General features: G+C 38.3%; 3 protein-coding genes and 1 pseudogene across 3 annotated transcripts; all 4 read right to left on the reverse strand.

Annotated features, from left to right (window-relative positions):
* Nucleotides 1-57: 57 nt before the first annotated feature.
* On the reverse strand, nt 58-5,862 carry LOC104804452 (fatty acid amide hydrolase-like). The gene is made up of 20 exons (XM_010528762.2): nt 5,716-5,862; nt 5,156-5,265; nt 3,641-3,701; nt 3,372-3,559; nt 3,146-3,275; nt 2,968-3,045; nt 2,707-2,854; nt 2,184-2,296; nt 2,029-2,104; nt 1,860-1,931; nt 1,726-1,777; nt 1,583-1,654; nt 1,415-1,495; nt 1,209-1,312; nt 1,027-1,119; nt 883-951; nt 728-792; nt 579-640; nt 384-479; nt 58-281 (listed from the first exon to the last, which is right to left on the reverse strand). Exons 1-20 carry the CDS (start codon nt 5,813-5,815, stop codon nt 219-221), a joined length of 1,833 nt encoding a protein of 610 aa, XP_010527064.1. The 5' UTR covers nt 5,816-5,862; the 3' UTR covers nt 58-218.
* Nucleotides 5,863-6,515: 653 nt separating this feature from the next.
* Nucleotides 6,516-10,315, reverse strand: LOC104804453 (cytochrome P450 71A14-like). Its single transcript, XM_019201333.1, has 5 exons — nt 9,917-10,315; nt 9,167-9,658; nt 8,852-9,024; nt 7,093-7,204; nt 6,516-6,897 (listed from the first exon to the last, which is right to left on the reverse strand). Exons 1-5 carry the CDS (start codon nt 10,313-10,315, stop codon nt 6,568-6,570), a joined length of 1,506 nt encoding a protein of 501 aa, XP_019056878.1. The 3' UTR covers nt 6,516-6,567.
* Nucleotides 10,316-12,018: 1,703 nt separating this feature from the next.
* Nucleotides 12,019-13,988, reverse strand: LOC104804562 (annotated as a pseudogene).
* Nucleotides 13,989-15,078: 1,090 nt separating this feature from the next.
* Nucleotides 15,079-16,241, reverse strand: LOC104804454. The gene is made up of 2 exons (XM_010528764.2): nt 16,001-16,241; nt 15,079-15,835 (listed from the first exon to the last, which is right to left on the reverse strand). The coding sequence occupies exons 1-2, from the start codon at nt 16,148-16,150 to the stop codon at nt 15,203-15,205; spliced, it is 783 nt and encodes a 260-aa protein (XP_010527066.1). The 5' UTR covers nt 16,151-16,241; the 3' UTR covers nt 15,079-15,202.

Here is a 16,241-nt window from a genome sequence, read left to right on the forward strand (position 1 = left end):
CCTGTCGCGTTAATGTGGCACATGAACGGCGTTCTTCGTTTTGGTTGTCTTTCTGGGTTTTTTTTTGTTATGTGATTGTACAAAGAAATAAATGTGCAGTGATGGTCGACATATATATATATATAGGGGTGAGTCGGTGACGACTGTGGCAAATCACACAATGATCTTATTTTCAGAGACAAGCAACCAGTTTCAACACAAACATCTCTCAGATTGTATCAGTTCTCGTTAATCAGATCATAGTAAACCTCTGGCTTCCTGCATTCTTGAACGTACAAAGCCTGCAACCAAATTCCAAAAAGAATCAAATTATCATCCTGGGTTTATAAATATACACATATATATATAATCTAGAACATGGCACCGGATTCCGACGAAAGTACCTGCATTGCGTATGCGATGTGAAGGAGTGTTGCTTCAGACCATGGCTTCCCTATGAACTGAATACCGATCGGCAAACCATCTCTGTCGTGCCCTACCTGCAGTGCAGATTCCGAAAACCGGTTCTCTATCTTGGAAAGATTCGAAAATGGAAGAAGCGAGAGAATTCTGATCGTGGGTTTTCGGCACGTACGTACCGGTACGGTTACAGCCGGCAATCCTAGAAAATTTCCAGCAATCTGATACCGAACGAGTGCAGCTGCAGCAATGGCGGGTATGTATGTATATATACTCATCGAGTTATCATGAAGATTTGTGCTAATAAACATCTCGCGAATACGCTTACCTCCCTTGACATATTCAAGTTCACCCGTCTGAAGGGCATCTGCCAAAATCGGGTATGCAGTTACCCTTTTTCCCAAAGACAGATTCTGTCGTCAGCATCTGATCTCGTTACATGAACATAAACTAAAGATGGAAGCGAGGAAGAACAGATATTACCCAGTTGTCGGCACGACAATTACATCAGCCTTCTCGAACACCTTCTGGTGAATGTGGTTCTGACGGTTCCTATCGAACAAGAAGAATCAACGTCAGAACATCAACCAGTTACGATTGAAAACAGTTGTGTAGTTACATAGCGACCTCATTTTCTGAGCCATTATATAGTCTTTGCCGCTGAAAGCGCCGTATATACTGAGAGCCACTCTTACATCCCATCCTAGTTCGGAGTAATCACTGTTTCATCAAAGAAATCCAGTGTCAAAAATCCAAATCCCGAATCAAAACCATACACAAAATTAGTCAGACGCGTAAAAACAACTAACAGTCTCTCCAGATAGGAGCTGAGTGAAGCGGAACATTCAGTTCCGATCGTCAGATAGTGGGCAAGACGCATCGCTTCTATGTCCGGTATCGTTACCTCTACAGTCTTCTTACACATGAACGAGTTAGAAATTGTCTGAAAAATTTTGTTTCTCTGTAAATATATATATATATATATATATATATATATATATATACACACACACACCTTCCAGTTGTAGTTCTGACAAAGTCGAAGAAGAGCCTCGGAACAACGAAGTCTTATGTCACTGCTACAGTCGTTGAACCACTAAAGGAGGAAAAACGTTGAGAACAGGAAAAAAAAAAGAATCTGAAATGTAAGGCAATGCATCAGTGTGCAAAATAAAACTCTAACCTCTCCATATTTTGCAAGTCTTATGTCTGTGATTCCCATCGTTGAGCCCAGTTTCGGAAAGGACAGCTTTGGCTGAGGACAGGAGAGATGTAAGAAAGCCTGTCTATATGGCAGATCATTGTATCAGAGCAAAGCTTACTTACGGGCGAAGTTATAAGCTCCTCAGACGGAAGCTGACCGCTAATGGCTGCGTATCTGATGGAACACGAGATCAGAGAAATCGGAAATTATTTACGAACGAACAAGACATGTGAAAAAGAGAACAACGGTCGCTTACACGATGAACGCGTCTTCTATTGTTGCTGAAAGTACTCCGACCATTCCCATTGTCCAGTTCAAAGGAAGAACTCTGCATGGACAGATTCAGCAGACAACTGTTAGCATTCTGATCTTTTGCTAACAAAAGGTTACATATTTTGTAACCGAGAAACAAATTATATCAGTACCCAGAATGAGGAATACGGCCAAAGGTTGGTTTAAAACCGACAACCCCGCAAAGGGCTGCAGGCATTCGAACAGATCCTGCAGACAAAAAACCCCAATTAAGGTTTTCTCAATAATGAAAAGTTGATTAGAAAGAGATATATATATGAAAATATACCTCCACCGTCAACACCAAGAGCGACTGGGCACAATCCAGCAGCCACGACCGCAGCAGATCCACTCGAAGATCCACCACTAATCCTATCTCTGTTGTACGGATTTCTTGTCGTCCTGTTTGTGACCACAAGTAATTAATGTTTGTTAACTTCCTATAATCTTGGAAGGGTTTTTTTTTTTAAACTTCCTATAATATTGGGAGTTGATTAGTAAACCTCGTCCAACATTGCAAATAATGATAACCACCTCATTACATGTTTTTTTATGATGAATAAGAACAATGGATGTGCGTTATGATGTTTTGGGTCCCTAAACCTATCAAATCATTTAGACAAAATTAAAATGCACCATCAATTATGAAATTGCTTAAGGTATAGAAGTTCTCAAAATCAGTTCATTTTCTACAATAATTACATCAATGGCTTAGAGGTATGCATTTACGATTCAGTTTTATTCCGTTTTTGTGATCCTTTATGATTTAAGTTCTACATGTAATCTCGGTCATGCTTTGCGGTCTGTCTTACCCGTAATGAGGATTTATGCCGCTTGTTCCAGCGCCAAGCTCGTGCATATTCGTCTTCCCGACAAGTATCGCCCCGCATTGTCTTAGACGCTCAACGCAACACGCATCCCTCGTACATTGTCTGAATTTGTGTAGCCACTTGGTTCCTCCTTGAACATTCAAACAAGCCATTGTTCAGAAACGAATCATCACATTCAGCGTTCGTCGGTATATATACCGCATATGTTTTAGGACAGAAGATTTCCGGTTTTGGTAAGAAAACCTGTTGTTGGATATGGAAGACAGTCGATTTCGTCTTTCACCGCCACAAGAATTCCATCAAGAACTGAGATTTGCTCTCCTGAAATTAATTATTGCACTATTCTCTTAAGTTTTTCTGTTATTTGAATGAGTTGCAGTATACTAACACATTTTATATGCCATTTAGCCAAAAACCGAACCTTTTTTATATCTTAGAGTCGATTCCTTTGCTTGTTTCAGAACGTCAATGGCGTCGCAGTTGATGAAGAACGACATTCGAAGATCCGAGCGATTAGATTCTTCAACGGATGCTATAAACCTCTCGACAACCTCGACACAGTTTGAGAAAGAGGAGAATTCAGCATAAGAATCCGAGAAACAGAGTTTTTTTGGAAATTTTAAATGGTGAAGAAAGTTAGTTACTACCGTTGTAGGAGTTATATCTCCTGATGAATAGGCTCTGGAATAGTCAAGTATTGTCCAATGGCGAAACCCTAGTTTCTGTTCATCTCTTTCGTTTCTTGTGCTCCAAGGCAAACAATTTACAGCTTCTTTAACCCGCTCTGAAGGAGACGAATCAGGATCTGTGCTTTCCACGTCTTGCTCTTCAAGATCTGCAAAACAGCCATTGTTCCCATGACATCATCATTATCATCATCATCATCGTCGTCGTCGTCATCATCATCATTATTCACCTTGATGAATGGGTTGAGGAGTGTACATGGGTGGCTCCTCGAGCCGTGCCTCCGTCACCAACTGCAACAATATCACCCGTGTTATTTATCATACACCCCGGACGCCTTTTTTCTTCTATTTTTATGGGTTGCGAATTTAAAAATGTATTTAATATGGGAAATTCCAATCCAACTTTTTTTTAAAAAAGTGATATTTGTAAATATAAAATCAAATTTTGTTATAATATAAAATTATTTATTGGTATTTAACTAATGAAATATTTTTCAATTTGTAACTTCGTATTTTATTTTTCAGAGAACCTTAAATAGATAGGTTCGAATTTTTGTATACATACATATACACATATATACATTATATATATATATATATATATATATATACGGGGCAGACCCAAGACAAGAGGAATGGGGGCATGTGTCCCCAGTCATTTCATAAAAACATATTAAGTTTCTTTATAAAATTTATAAAATTTTAAATATATTTGCTAAATACCCCCATATAGAATATTAAAATTAGATTGTGTACCCTTCTAAATATTTCTCTAGGTCCGCCATGTATATATATATATATATATATGCGGTGTGTGCATATACACTGATATGACGGTCTATTCTGAAAAATCGAGAAGAGGTTTAAAAGTTACTACACCATCTTGCAACCAAATATTAACCACTCTACTACACGTGACACAATTTTTTGATACGGTCAAAATTTTAGGTACGACATTTTCCAACGGAAGATAACATTAACTGATCAACGCTGATCTTATAAAAAAAATATTTCGATTAAAGGCTGAGGGTAAAAATATTCATATAAAAATTCAGTCAACATAATTAGGTTGCATTAATTAGCGAAATTAATTAAGAACGTATGATATGTAAGTGAGTGGGTTTGACGTATACGTTTCCGGCGATAAGAATAAAGTTCTTAGATAATTAATCAAATTAATATGTAATAAATTGTTAGGTTTGCACATTAATTTGGTTTGATTTCCACACCAATGTCGACGCAACCAAAGCAACTTATCGTAAACAAAATCCGTTCACTTTTTTTTCCCCTTGCCTATGGCCGTATAAATGAACGTTTCTTTGTGGAAATTTCGGCTGAAATATCAGAGATTTTTTTTTCCGGAGATTTTATGTATTTGATTTCCGTATTGATTTCATTCCGATTCCGGAAAATTTCAAAGTAGAATTGTGGAAAATCTTCTCTTGATCCAACTTGGATAGTTGAACCGGTGAAACAGAAACACAAAGCGTCTGTTCCACCCCAATTCGAACCTTAAGTTGGAGAGAAAAATGTAATTCCGATCACATGAATTGCTCTCAATCCCGAGATTAGTTTGGTTATTGGCGAGGACATCCGGTAATTAAAAAAAAAAAGTCAATGTCCACTATAATCACGATTAACTCGGTTAGATTAATGTGAAAGTAATTAAAGGTGCGTGAAAAAGGAAAAAAAGAAGATATCAATATCATATATTTAAAACAGTAATTAATTGGGATTTTAATTACCTTGTTGATGAGATTGTTCCTCTTAAGAAAATAGAGCAACAACTTCCCCAGCGGCCGGAGTTCCAAAACCCAGGCGAAGATCTTCACCAAAACACCCGCCATTCTCGGTGCTATATATATATATATTACACATCACGTACGTATATATACACAATCTTACTATTTCGTAAAAAACATTGTTTCTTTTTGTTATACTACATGATATTTCATATTTCCAACACTGGCTCCTCATTATTATCCAATAAATCTAAAACATACCGCAAAAAAAAAAAACAGTGAAGTATATCATACTATAAAGAATTGCCAAAAAAAATACCAACCTTTGACAAAAAAAAAATTGCCAAATGCTGTTAAAACCAATACACAATCATGTCATAATACAAGACATTATGTGATTATGTAACATTAATAGAAATTCCCAATGTTAAATGAATTTAAATCTATAACAAAATGAAGAAAAAAAAAGAATAATGTATTTTTTTTATGTAATGCAAGAATTCACATAAAAATCGCAAGGATGAGGGAGAAAAAATAAAAATAAAAAATAAATAGGGAGAGACCTTTAACATTGGGAGAGATGTAAATCTGATCACTGCGACCATCAAAATCAGCATCGACGAGGGGTTTGTACGCAACTCCTTTCACCTTCCACATCCCCATCTCTCTCTCACGACCAAAGCCTCCGTTATGTGGCCTCAATTCCGCATCTATATACACACACACTCTTCTATATATACACACACACACAGAGACACGTGTGCATGCGCGAAGTCACGTGCGTCTTTACGACAAACGATACAACCAATGATTTGCTTCCGTGCGAAACTATATGCGCACAAAATCATGTGACAACTAATGGTATTGATTCGAGATTAATCTTCTTTTTCTTCTCTATCAAAACTTGATTAATTACCAATTTATCTTCTGATTAAATTTATGGGTTGTTGGAGAAATTTCTGGATTTGCCTTATTCAATGATAGTTTGCCTAATCGGTTATTATATTTGCTTTGTGGGTGTAGTGAGTAGTGCCCGATTGGTTCGTGGTGTGACGGTAGCAGCTACACGTTTCAAGGAATTTAATTATGGTAATTTTATTTTTGTGAATTATATAAAAATAATATAACAAATGGATCGTATAATCTTAATAAAATTTCCAATATGCGCAGAGTTTTTTCTCCGAGGCAGTCGCTATCAGACATTTAAAAAGAGGTTGGGATGCTACATTCATCCAACCTCACGAACCGTAAACAAATTTTAAATAAAACGGGGATAATAATTTTCAAGTGAAACACGAATTGTATATGCTACAATTTGAGAAATACCTTTTATTTTATATATGCATCTGCTTTTTATAATTCCCATTGGTTGATGGAAGTTGGATCATATTTATTCAACGTGACCTATAAACTGCTTACGAAGCTGGAGATGCGTATGCGAGTAGAGGGTACTTGCGGGAAACCACGAGACCGGTTGATTCTGCCAAATCGTAATGATCTCCTTCCGGTTTGGTGGCAATTTCCCAATTGAACCGGGTTATGAGATTGGCCAACACCAGCTCGGCCATCACCAAGGCAAACCCTATTCCAGGGCATTGTCTTCTCCCTATCCCGAACGGTATGAACTTGGCGTCTTGTCCACGGAAATCCACTGACGAATCCAAATGCCTCTCCGGCTTGAATTCTTCCGCATCTTCTCCCCATGTCGCGGTTTCTCGCCCCATCGCCCAGTAGTTGATCAGTACCTGTCTCTCAAATGATCGTAACTGCGTTGACAAATATACCATTTGCGATAGTAATAGTTTTGAAATATGCTGGAATCATACTCGAGGGTTTTAGGAAAAGCATTCACTATATTCAGATTCAGGGTTTCGTATTTATGGTGTATCATTCCGTACAAAAAAACATGACGTCACCTGGTAGTTTTGTCCTTTGCTTACCTGAGTACCAGCTGTTACGTCATACCCTTTGATTCTAACATCTTCGATCAACTGTCTTGGAACCAGCAAAGGAGCTGAAGGGTGTAGCCGTAGCGTCTCTTTGATCACAGCTGTTGGTTCTATTGGTTCAAGTCCGGTACAGAAAATGTTGGTTCAAGGACCGGTTTAAGAAACTAAAATGGATTGATTTACAGTTTGTATGTTTCAGTTTTTTAGGATAGTTATTAGTAGTGGTTTGTGGTTTTATGTAACTTCTATTAGCAGTTTTTTATTTTGTTTTTTATAAATACGTGTATGGACATATGTGTAGAGATGGAATGAAGTGATATTTGCAGAGAAATAGTTCTTGTTTTTATGTCTTCCTTTAATTCAAAGAAAGAGTGAATTGAGAGAGAGAAACACTCTTTGAGAGGAATTAAAAGGAAGATAACAGTGGTATCAGAGCGTTTTGAGGTCTTTCTGGGATCTGTGGATCGAACATGGATCAATCTGAAAATTCGGTGAATTCGGCTTTAAACATGGTTGCCCCGATCTTCGACGGGGAAAACTATGAGGTTTGGGCCGTCAGAATGCAAGCGTTTATGGAGGGTGCCGATCTTTGGGAAGCTGTTGAGGAGGATTACGACGTTCCTCCATTACCGGTAAACCCGACGACAAACCAACTTAAGAATCACAAAGAGAAAGTGATGAGGAAGGCGAAGGCGAAATCGTGCATGTTTGCTGCAGTTTCTCCCTCAATCATGATCAAGATTATGAAGCTTCAATCGGCGAAAGGTATGTGGGAATTTCTGAAAAAGGAGTACGAAGGGGATGAAAAAATTCGAGGATTGAAGGTTCTGAATTTGCTGCGAGAATTCGAACGACAGAAAATGAAGGAAAACGAGTCTGTGAAAGATTATATCGATCGTCTTGTCGATATAATCAACAAGGTAAGAATTCTTGGCACCGAAGTTGATGATGTTAAGATTGTGCAGAAAATTCTGGTTTCTATTCCGGAAAAGTTTGAAGCAACGGTGGCATCTTTGGAGAACACTAAAGACATGGCGAAAATCAAATTGTCAGAGGTTCTTTGTGCCCTTCAAGCGCAAGAACAAAGGAGGTTTATGAGAAAGGAGGAGTCTATGAGAAAGGATGAATCGGTGGAAGGTGCTCTAATAGCAAATGCAAAAATAAATTCTACAGGAAATGAAAAATTTGGTGAGCAATCCATTGAATCGTGCAAGCATTGTGGTAAGAAGGGTCATCCACATTGGAGATGTTGGAAAAGACCCGATGTTAAATGCAGGAAATGCAATAAAATGGGGCATGTCGAGAAGATTTGCAAAGAAAAGAATACTGAAAATGTTGAAATTGAAGCGAACAAGGCTGAAGAAAGTGAAGTGGAACAACTCTTTTGATTGACATGGTTGAGAGACATTGAACCAAGGAGGAGTGTTGGTTCTATTGGTTCAAGTCCGGTACAGAAAATGTTGGTTCAAGGACCGGTTTAAGAAACTAAAATGGATTGATTTACAGTTTGTATGTTTCAGTTTTTTAGGATAGTTATTAGTAGTGGTTTGTGGTTTTATGTAACTTCTATTAGCAGTTTTTTATTTTGTTTTTTATAAATACGTGTATGGACATATGTGTAGAGATGGAATGAAGTGATATTTGCAGAGAAATAGTTCTTGTTTTTATGTCTTCCTTTAATTCAAAGAAAGAGTGAATTGAGAGAGAGAAACACTCTTTGAGAGGAATTAAAAGGAAGATAACAACAGCCTCCAAATATCTCATATCCGTAATATCTTCTTCCGACACGTATCTTGATCTATCGCTTGAGTTTCCACGAATATCGTCTCGGAGTTTCTCCGCACATTCTGGATGCCTCAGGAGCTCTGTCATCGCCCACTCCAAAAGGGCAGAAGTTGTATCCGTTGCCGCAATGAAGACATCCTGAAAGAGAAGCAAATTGCGATTGAATTCGCGTTAATTAGTTTCATCACATCCTGAAAAGATTTGTGAATTTTTTTGTGATTTTGGTTATATTTTCACCTCGACTTATACAAGTTTCCATGAATATGGACATTTGTCTTACCGCGACAAGGAGTTTAAGGTTGACTCGATCAATCTCAAACCCGGTCGTATTCTCTCTTTGTATCGAGAGCAAGACGTCCACGAAATCCACTATTTGTCTGTCGCCGTCCGAATGCTCTTGAACCACTTTTTCAAGGAAATCGTCGAGCTCCTTCGTTATTTCTTTCACTTCACCGGCCAAACCTCGGAGTATGTCTATCCATCCCAAAAACGGGAAATAATCCTCGATGTAGAGCCGACCGAAAAGGCTCATCAGCTTTCTCAATAGCTCATAAACGTCCGGCACGCCTTCTCCGCCGCTATATTTTCTCCCCAATGCAACTCTACATATCAAATCGTTCGTAAATGTCATAAAGATTTCGCTCAAATTTGTCGGGGAAGAAGAAGAAATCGTTTTCTCGATCTTCTCTATGGTCGAGTTTATCTCTTCTTCTCTGACGTTTCGGAAAGAGCTCACCATCTTGTTGCTGAAGAGATGCAAAACGTAGATGCGCTGCGTAGAAAAACAAACGAAGGACAAAAACTGTATCATTATATGAGCAACGTTCTACGGACATTTTTGGAAAGTTTTGAAATCCATTTACGTACGGAAATGTCTGCAAGTGCATGGATACTGCTTTTAAAAAAAACCAAACTTGTTGAGTTCATGAAACATTGAGGCTTTCTTTCTCACAATCTGTTCAGAATGAAACCCATTACTTGAATGTGATCAAACCACTTCTGAAGGGTAAAATTCTCTCAAAGTACGTACCTTCATCTGTCTCCAATACTCGCCATAAGGTGCAAAGGCCATATCTTGCCCACCATTCATTAGTTTCGCAAGAAAGTTCGATCTGGGTCGGCTCGAAAACGCACGATCATGCGTTTTTATGATGTCCTGAGCCACCTCCGCCGACGAGACGACAAGGACTGGAACGCTGCACCATCGGAGTAGCATCAGTGGTCCATACCGTTCGCTGAGCAATTTCAGAGACCGGTGCGCGTGTTTTCCGAAATCGAGGACGTTTCCTATCACCGGAAGTCCTGGCGGAGACGGTGGCGGGTTCGCGATTTTCTTCTCGGACGTTGAATTCTTCCGCTTGGAAAGAAACTTTAGGAAGAAGATGGTTAGTAAGGTTATGCATAATAACGAGGAAAGTGCCAGTTCCATACTGGTGTTTCAATAGGGTTATCGAGGACATAGAGAGTTTTACAATTTCAGTCTATATATGTAAGTTCTAATAATGACTAAAAGTTGATAAGCGGTCGAGATATTTGATTAAAGATAACAAAGGTCAAAAGATTAAATTTATTGCATGCATTTCCTTTGCTGTGAAACATGCAACGCATGCACCAAACATTTGGATGTTAGTTTATCGTCCGTCCCACTAGTTCTTCCCCCACCATAAGGGTCAAAATAAGCCAGCCACAAGGCTTCGTTTTGTTTGTATATTAATCAAATTTTTAACCGAATTTTTTAATGTTTTAATAACGAATTAAATGACATATTAAAAAAATCTAAAAAAAAAAAAGGAAAAGTCAGTAGAATTTTTTTTAAAAAAAATGTGTACAACTGAAGACGAAAATATTAGTTTAACAAAAAAAAAGACGAAAATATTACGAGCAAATAAAAGAGGAAAATATGTAAAACAAATTATAGGCTGTGTGAAGTGAACATTAGACATGACACAAACGAAAATCGAAACTCCAATTATTATTTATTCCACAAAAAATAATAAAATAATGGTTTTTCAATTTTATATAAAATTCTAATTTAGAAAACTGCGATGTATCTCAACTAATAGAGAAATGTTTTTCTATTATTCATAATGGGAAGAATACATCATAATATATAACAAAATACAATAGAATATTCTAGGCATAATATCTAGGGTAAATCATAATCATATCAATGATAATATTCTAATAATAATATCTTCCTATATCAACTACATTGTTAATATCGTTTATTGAAAAGACCGTCATAACCGAAGATAACATGACAAATCTAAAAATTGACGTCTCTCTTATTGTTACTTTTTTTTTAAACGAAAAACCCTAGCTGCTATCCTTCGGACGCGCTGACTAGGTAAACCTCCGAATATGGATCATATAAATCCAGAAATTACCTCCCTCCCCACTAGTCAGGAATCGAACACTCAACCTCAAGGTGGAATTACCTCTTACCCCAAGCTTGACCACTCGTCCACGATCTGTTGGGTCTCTTATTGTTACTTCAACATTGCATTAATTTTAAAAACAAAAACAAAAATTTACAAACACGTATATACACACACAAATATACAAAGTAGCATATGAATCAACTATATATACATATATTAATCTTTCTTTTTATAAATAAACTAATCAATTTTAGTTTTGACTGTCTAATATTTTTTATTATAATGAATATTATTACTTTGTTAGGGATGAATATATTTCGTTTGGATGAATAACGTGTTTTTAATTACAATTTACAACTGCATTTTTTCATAATTAAAAAATCGTATTTTGTTGGTAAAATGTTTCGAATTTATTTAGGTATACAAGAACAAGATTCGATTCCGAATATGATGTATAAACCCACATACATTAGACCACAGTAAAACTCATTCACATAAAGGGGGAGAGAAAATAAATAACACAGACTGAATTTTGTTTTCTTAATTCTTGTCTTATTACTATAATAAAGATCAAATGCCAAATGCTGTATAATATATAACATACCATTGAACATTAATGATAAAATGTTACATGCAAGTCAATGCATAAACGCACTTAAGGACCAATGAATAATGTTTCATGCAATTAACTGCAATTAAAATAATACAATAAGATTAATTACGACAATAACGCAAGTTGCGTCATGTCTGTCTACGAAGCTGGAGATGCGTATGCGAGTAAAGGGTACTTGCGGGAAACCACAAGACCGGTTGATTCTGCCAAATCGTAATGATCGCCTTCCGGTTTGGCAGCAATTTTCCAATTGAACCGGGTTATGAGATTGGCCAATACCAGCTCGGCCATCACCAAGGCAAACCCTATTCCAGGGCATATCCTTCTTCCTGCTTCAAAGGGTATGAACTTGGCGTCTTGTCCACGGAAATCCACCGACGAATCCAAATGCCTCTCCGGCTTGAATTCTTCCGCATCTTCTCCCCATGTCGCGGTTTCTCGCCCCATCGCCCAGTAGTTGATCAGTACCTGTCTCAAACGATCTTAACTGCGTTAACAGATATACCATTTCCGATAGTAATAGATTTCAAATATGTTGGAACCATACTCGATCAGAAAGGGTTTTAGGAAAAGCATTCACTGTATTCAAATTTAGGGTTTCGTGTTTATGGTGTATTATTCCGTACAAAAAACATGACGTCACCTGGTAGTTTTGTCCTTTGCTTACTTGAGTACCTGCTATTACGTCATACCCTTTGATCCTAACATCTTCAATCAACTGTCTTGGAACAAGCAAAGGAGCTGAAGGGTGTAGCCGTAGCGTTTCTTTGATCACAGCCTCCAAATATCTCATATCCCTAATATCTTCTTCCGACACGTATCTTGATCTATCGCTCGAGTTTCCACGAATATCGTCTCGGAGTTTCTCCGCACATTCTGGATGCCTCAGGAGCTCTGTCATCGCCCACTCCAAAAGGGCAGAAGTTGTATCCGTTGCCGCAATGAAGACATCCTGAAAGAGAAGCAAACCACGATTCAAACGGTGATCAAAGATTGGTGAAGAATTCTTTTGTGATTTCGATTATATTTTCACCTCGACTCATATAAGTTACTGTGATCGGGGGCTTTCTCTTACCGCGACAAGGAGTTTAAGGCTCACTCTGTCGATCTCGAACCCGACAGCATTCTCTCTTTGGATCGAGAGCAAGATATCCACGAAATCCCCTCTTTTTCTATCGTCATCCGAATGCTCTTGAACCACTTTTTCGAGAAAACCGTCAAACTCATCTATTGTTCCTTTTACTTTCCCCGCCGAACCACGAAGTATGTCTATCCATCCCAATGCTGGAAAATAATCTTCGACGTAGAGCTGACCGAAAAGGCTTATCAGCTTTCCCGATAGCTCGCGAACGTTCACCGATCCTTCTCCTCCGCTATATATATTTCCTTCCCAACGCAACTCTACATATCACATCGTTCGTAAGAGCTGTAAAGATTTCGCTCAAATTCGCTGGGAGGAAGAAGAACTCGTTTTCTCGATCTTCTCCATGGCCGAATTTATCTCTTCCTCTCTGACGTTTCGGAAAGAGCTCACCATCTTGCTGCTGATCGAAGATGCAGAACGTAGACACTCTTCATCCAAAAGGAAATAAACGGATGAGATTTGACGAAAAATAATGTTTATTTCCATAATTCTTGAACTAAAATTTGAAAACCACATTTAACCAAAAAAAAAATGAATGGAAAAGCACATAAGGGTCAAATATATATACCTTCATCTGTCTCCAATATTCGCCATAGGGGGCAAAGACCATATCCTGCCCACCACCCATCAGTTTTGCTATAAACTTCGACGTGGGCCGGCTTGAAAATGCACGATCATGCGTTCTTATAACGTCCCGAGCCTCATCTGCCGAGGAAACGACAAGGACCGGGACACTGCACAGGCGGAGCAGCATCAACGGTCCGTACCGTTCGCTGAGCGATTTAAGCGACCGGTGCGTGTGTCTTCCGAAATCGAGGAGGTTTCCTATCACCGGAAGTCCTGGCGGAGACGGTGGCGGGTTTGTGGTCTTCTTCTCGGGGGTTGAATTCTTCCAGTTGGAAAGAAACCTTAGGAAGAAGACGGTTAATAAGGTTATGCATGTGAATGAAAACGTCAGTCCCATATTGGTGTTTCAATAGGGTTATCTAAGATAGAAAGTTTTATGGTTTTAATAACGGTTAATTTATAGTCCCACTTCTTGTAATAATATGTCATGGATTTGATTTTTGGTCGAGTAAATTTCGTTTGTGCGTGAGACATGCAGCACACGCGTAACGCTTGCTTGTTTGTGTACCATACGCTCCCCTAGGGTTTTTCACGAAGCATAATTGTCAAAAATAAGCTATAGCCATAAGGCTCCATCTTGTTGTTAAATGATGAAAATAAGGTATAGCCTATATCCCCTACACAGGGTCCAACGAATGTAAAATACGTGGCTTATTTCGAACCATTACAAAAAGTTTTTTATAATTATATATAATAATTACTTGTAAATATTGAGAAAGAGGAAGATAGTGGAGATGATGATTAAGGTAAACTATCAAACATTTAATTGGTCGGCTTCATACAATGTTCTGGCTTTTCTGAAATTATTTCATACATTTCATAATTTATCGATTCTGGTTGTCCACAAGCAGGTATTAGGTTTGGCATGGAAGGTTAATCGTAAGACGTGATTGTCAACTTTTCTAATTCATCACAAAGGGGTTGGTATCGTCGTCAATAATATAGGTAAGGTTGCTATGTTTATAGACTATAATACAAATACAAATACAATACGCGTTGGAAATACTTCCCAGTTCCCACGTCGTCGTTCATATATTATATATATATATATATATATATATATTGCAAAATGATTAGAATTGTTTCTTACGTTATGCCACAATCAGTCGTGTCAAAAGGATTAAGGATCATTCATTTATCTTACAATAATGATTTTATTTACAACGCTGGTCAAAAAACAATTAATGCGATGGAGATTTAATTTTTCTTAATACATAAATTTTCAATATGTATTTACTGAATTGGCCCAAACTACGTAAATGAAGTATATGTGTTTGAGGACTTATTTGTTTTCTGGAATTATGTTAAGAATAATTTTAAAAATGTCATTAAGAATGACGTGCAAAATGTTTTGAATCTCTAAAATTGCTTATTATTTTTGTACCGGTTCCGAAAGTTATGAATATACCAACCTTTGACAAAAAAAAAATAAAAATAAAATTGCTTATTATTATCCCTCGATTTGTTACAAACACGAAAAACATCGCTATTCAAAGACATGAACTTATTTTGTTCCTTTGTTGATTAATGATTGATATATAATGTCTTCGATCATTCTCGAGCTTTCCCGACAATCATATACGCTTTGTAGAACACATTCCTGACCGGTTCATCGTCCCCCCACGCTTCCTCGAACTCCTTGATCAAATCATCTGTTATGAGCTCGACCCCTTGTTCCTTGGCCTTCACCGCAGGCTGCCACGATCTCAAAAACCCCACAAACCCTTTGAGCGAAAGCTTATGCGGAATGTCCAGAGCTATCGGCTCCCCCTCCGACCCCATCCCCACGCTCTCAAACGGGAACGGCAGCGTTTTGTATCCGTCAAACGCCAGATTCATTATCGGCGTTCTGAACGGAAACGTGGAATCCACCACACGCTTCATGATGGGATCGACCTCGGGAGAGATTATGAGGTCGTTGTAGACCCAAACCGCGATCAAACCGCCCGGTTTGCGAAGAACGCGTTTGGCTATGTTGTAGAATCTAGCGGTGTCGAAAAAGTGTACGGCCTGAGCGGCCACGATTAGATCCACGGAGTTTTCGCCGCCGACGAGAGCGACCAGTTCGTCATCGGACATGGAAGCTGGAGTGTGATGGTAAGTCACTTTTGGATGTTTGAACGCTCTCTTGAGCTGTAACTCGCTAATGTCTGTTGCCACGACCTTGTCGTAGTATTCAGCCACCTGTATACATTCGTATATACATTTGTCAATGTTATACGCTGACAATAGAAGATGGGCAAACTTAAACTAAACTGAATGATTCTATATATCGAATTTTTAAATCGATATTAATTATTGGATTTGATAAATTTCGGATTTAAAATCAAGAGGAGAAAGAGCTTGTACCCCGACGGCGGCCTGGCCGTTGCCACAGCCCACGTCCCATACCACCTTGTGCTCGGCCGTCAGGGCGGCCAGCTTTCCGTACCATTCGGACGGATACCTCGGCCTCGCGTGGAGATAGGCTTCGGCTTGCTTGTCCGATAACGCCGCCATTTCTTTCTCTCTTCTCTCGATCTTTCTTCCTCGTTTTTCTTGATCGTTTATGCTGTGGCTTGTTGAAGTCTCGAGTATTTTATTTATATGT

Source organism: Tarenaya hassleriana, unplaced genomic scaffold, assembly GCF_000463585.1.
Source record: "Tarenaya hassleriana unplaced genomic scaffold, ASM46358v1 Cleome9, whole genome shotgun sequence".
Taxonomy (NCBI): domain Eukaryota; kingdom Viridiplantae; phylum Streptophyta; class Magnoliopsida; order Brassicales; family Cleomaceae; genus Tarenaya; species Tarenaya hassleriana.

What these genes read in the sequence shown, in the direction of transcription:
- LOC104804452 (XM_010528762.2), bottom strand. Translation starts at nt 5,815, where the DNA reads ATGGGGATGTGGAAGGTGAAAGGAGTTGCGTACAAACCCCTCGTCGAT. An exon ending in GAGATATAACTCCTACAACG is followed by an intron (nt 3,276 to 3,371) that starts GTAGTAACTAAC and finishes AACTGTGTCGAG; the next exon opens with GTTGTCGAGAGGTTTATAGC. An exon ending in GTCAGAACTACAACTGGAAG is followed by an intron (nt 1,313 to 1,414) that starts GTGTGTGTGTGT and finishes ATGTGTAAGAAG; the next exon opens with ACTGTAGAGGTAACGATACC.
- LOC104804454 (XM_010528764.2), bottom strand. Translation starts at nt 16,150, where the DNA reads ATGGCGGCGTTATCGGACAAGCAAGCCGAAGCCTATCTCCACGCGAGG. An exon ending in ACGGCCAGGCCGCCGTCGGG is followed by an intron (nt 15,836 to 16,000) that starts GTACAAGCTCTT and finishes GAATGTATACAG; the next exon opens with GTGGCTGAATACTACGACAA.
- LOC104804453 (XM_019201333.1), bottom strand. Translation starts at nt 10,315, where the DNA reads ATGGAACTGGCACTTTCCTCGTTATTATGCATAACCTTACTAACCATC. An exon ending in AGTATTGGAGACAGATGAAG is followed by an intron (nt 9,659 to 9,916) that starts GTACGTACTTTG and finishes TTTTCTACGCAG; the next exon opens with CGCATCTACGTTTTGCATCT. An exon ending in ACCTTAAACTCCTTGTCGCG is followed by an intron (nt 9,025 to 9,166) that starts GTAAGACAAATG and finishes CTTCTCTTTCAG; the next exon opens with GATGTCTTCATTGCGGCAAC.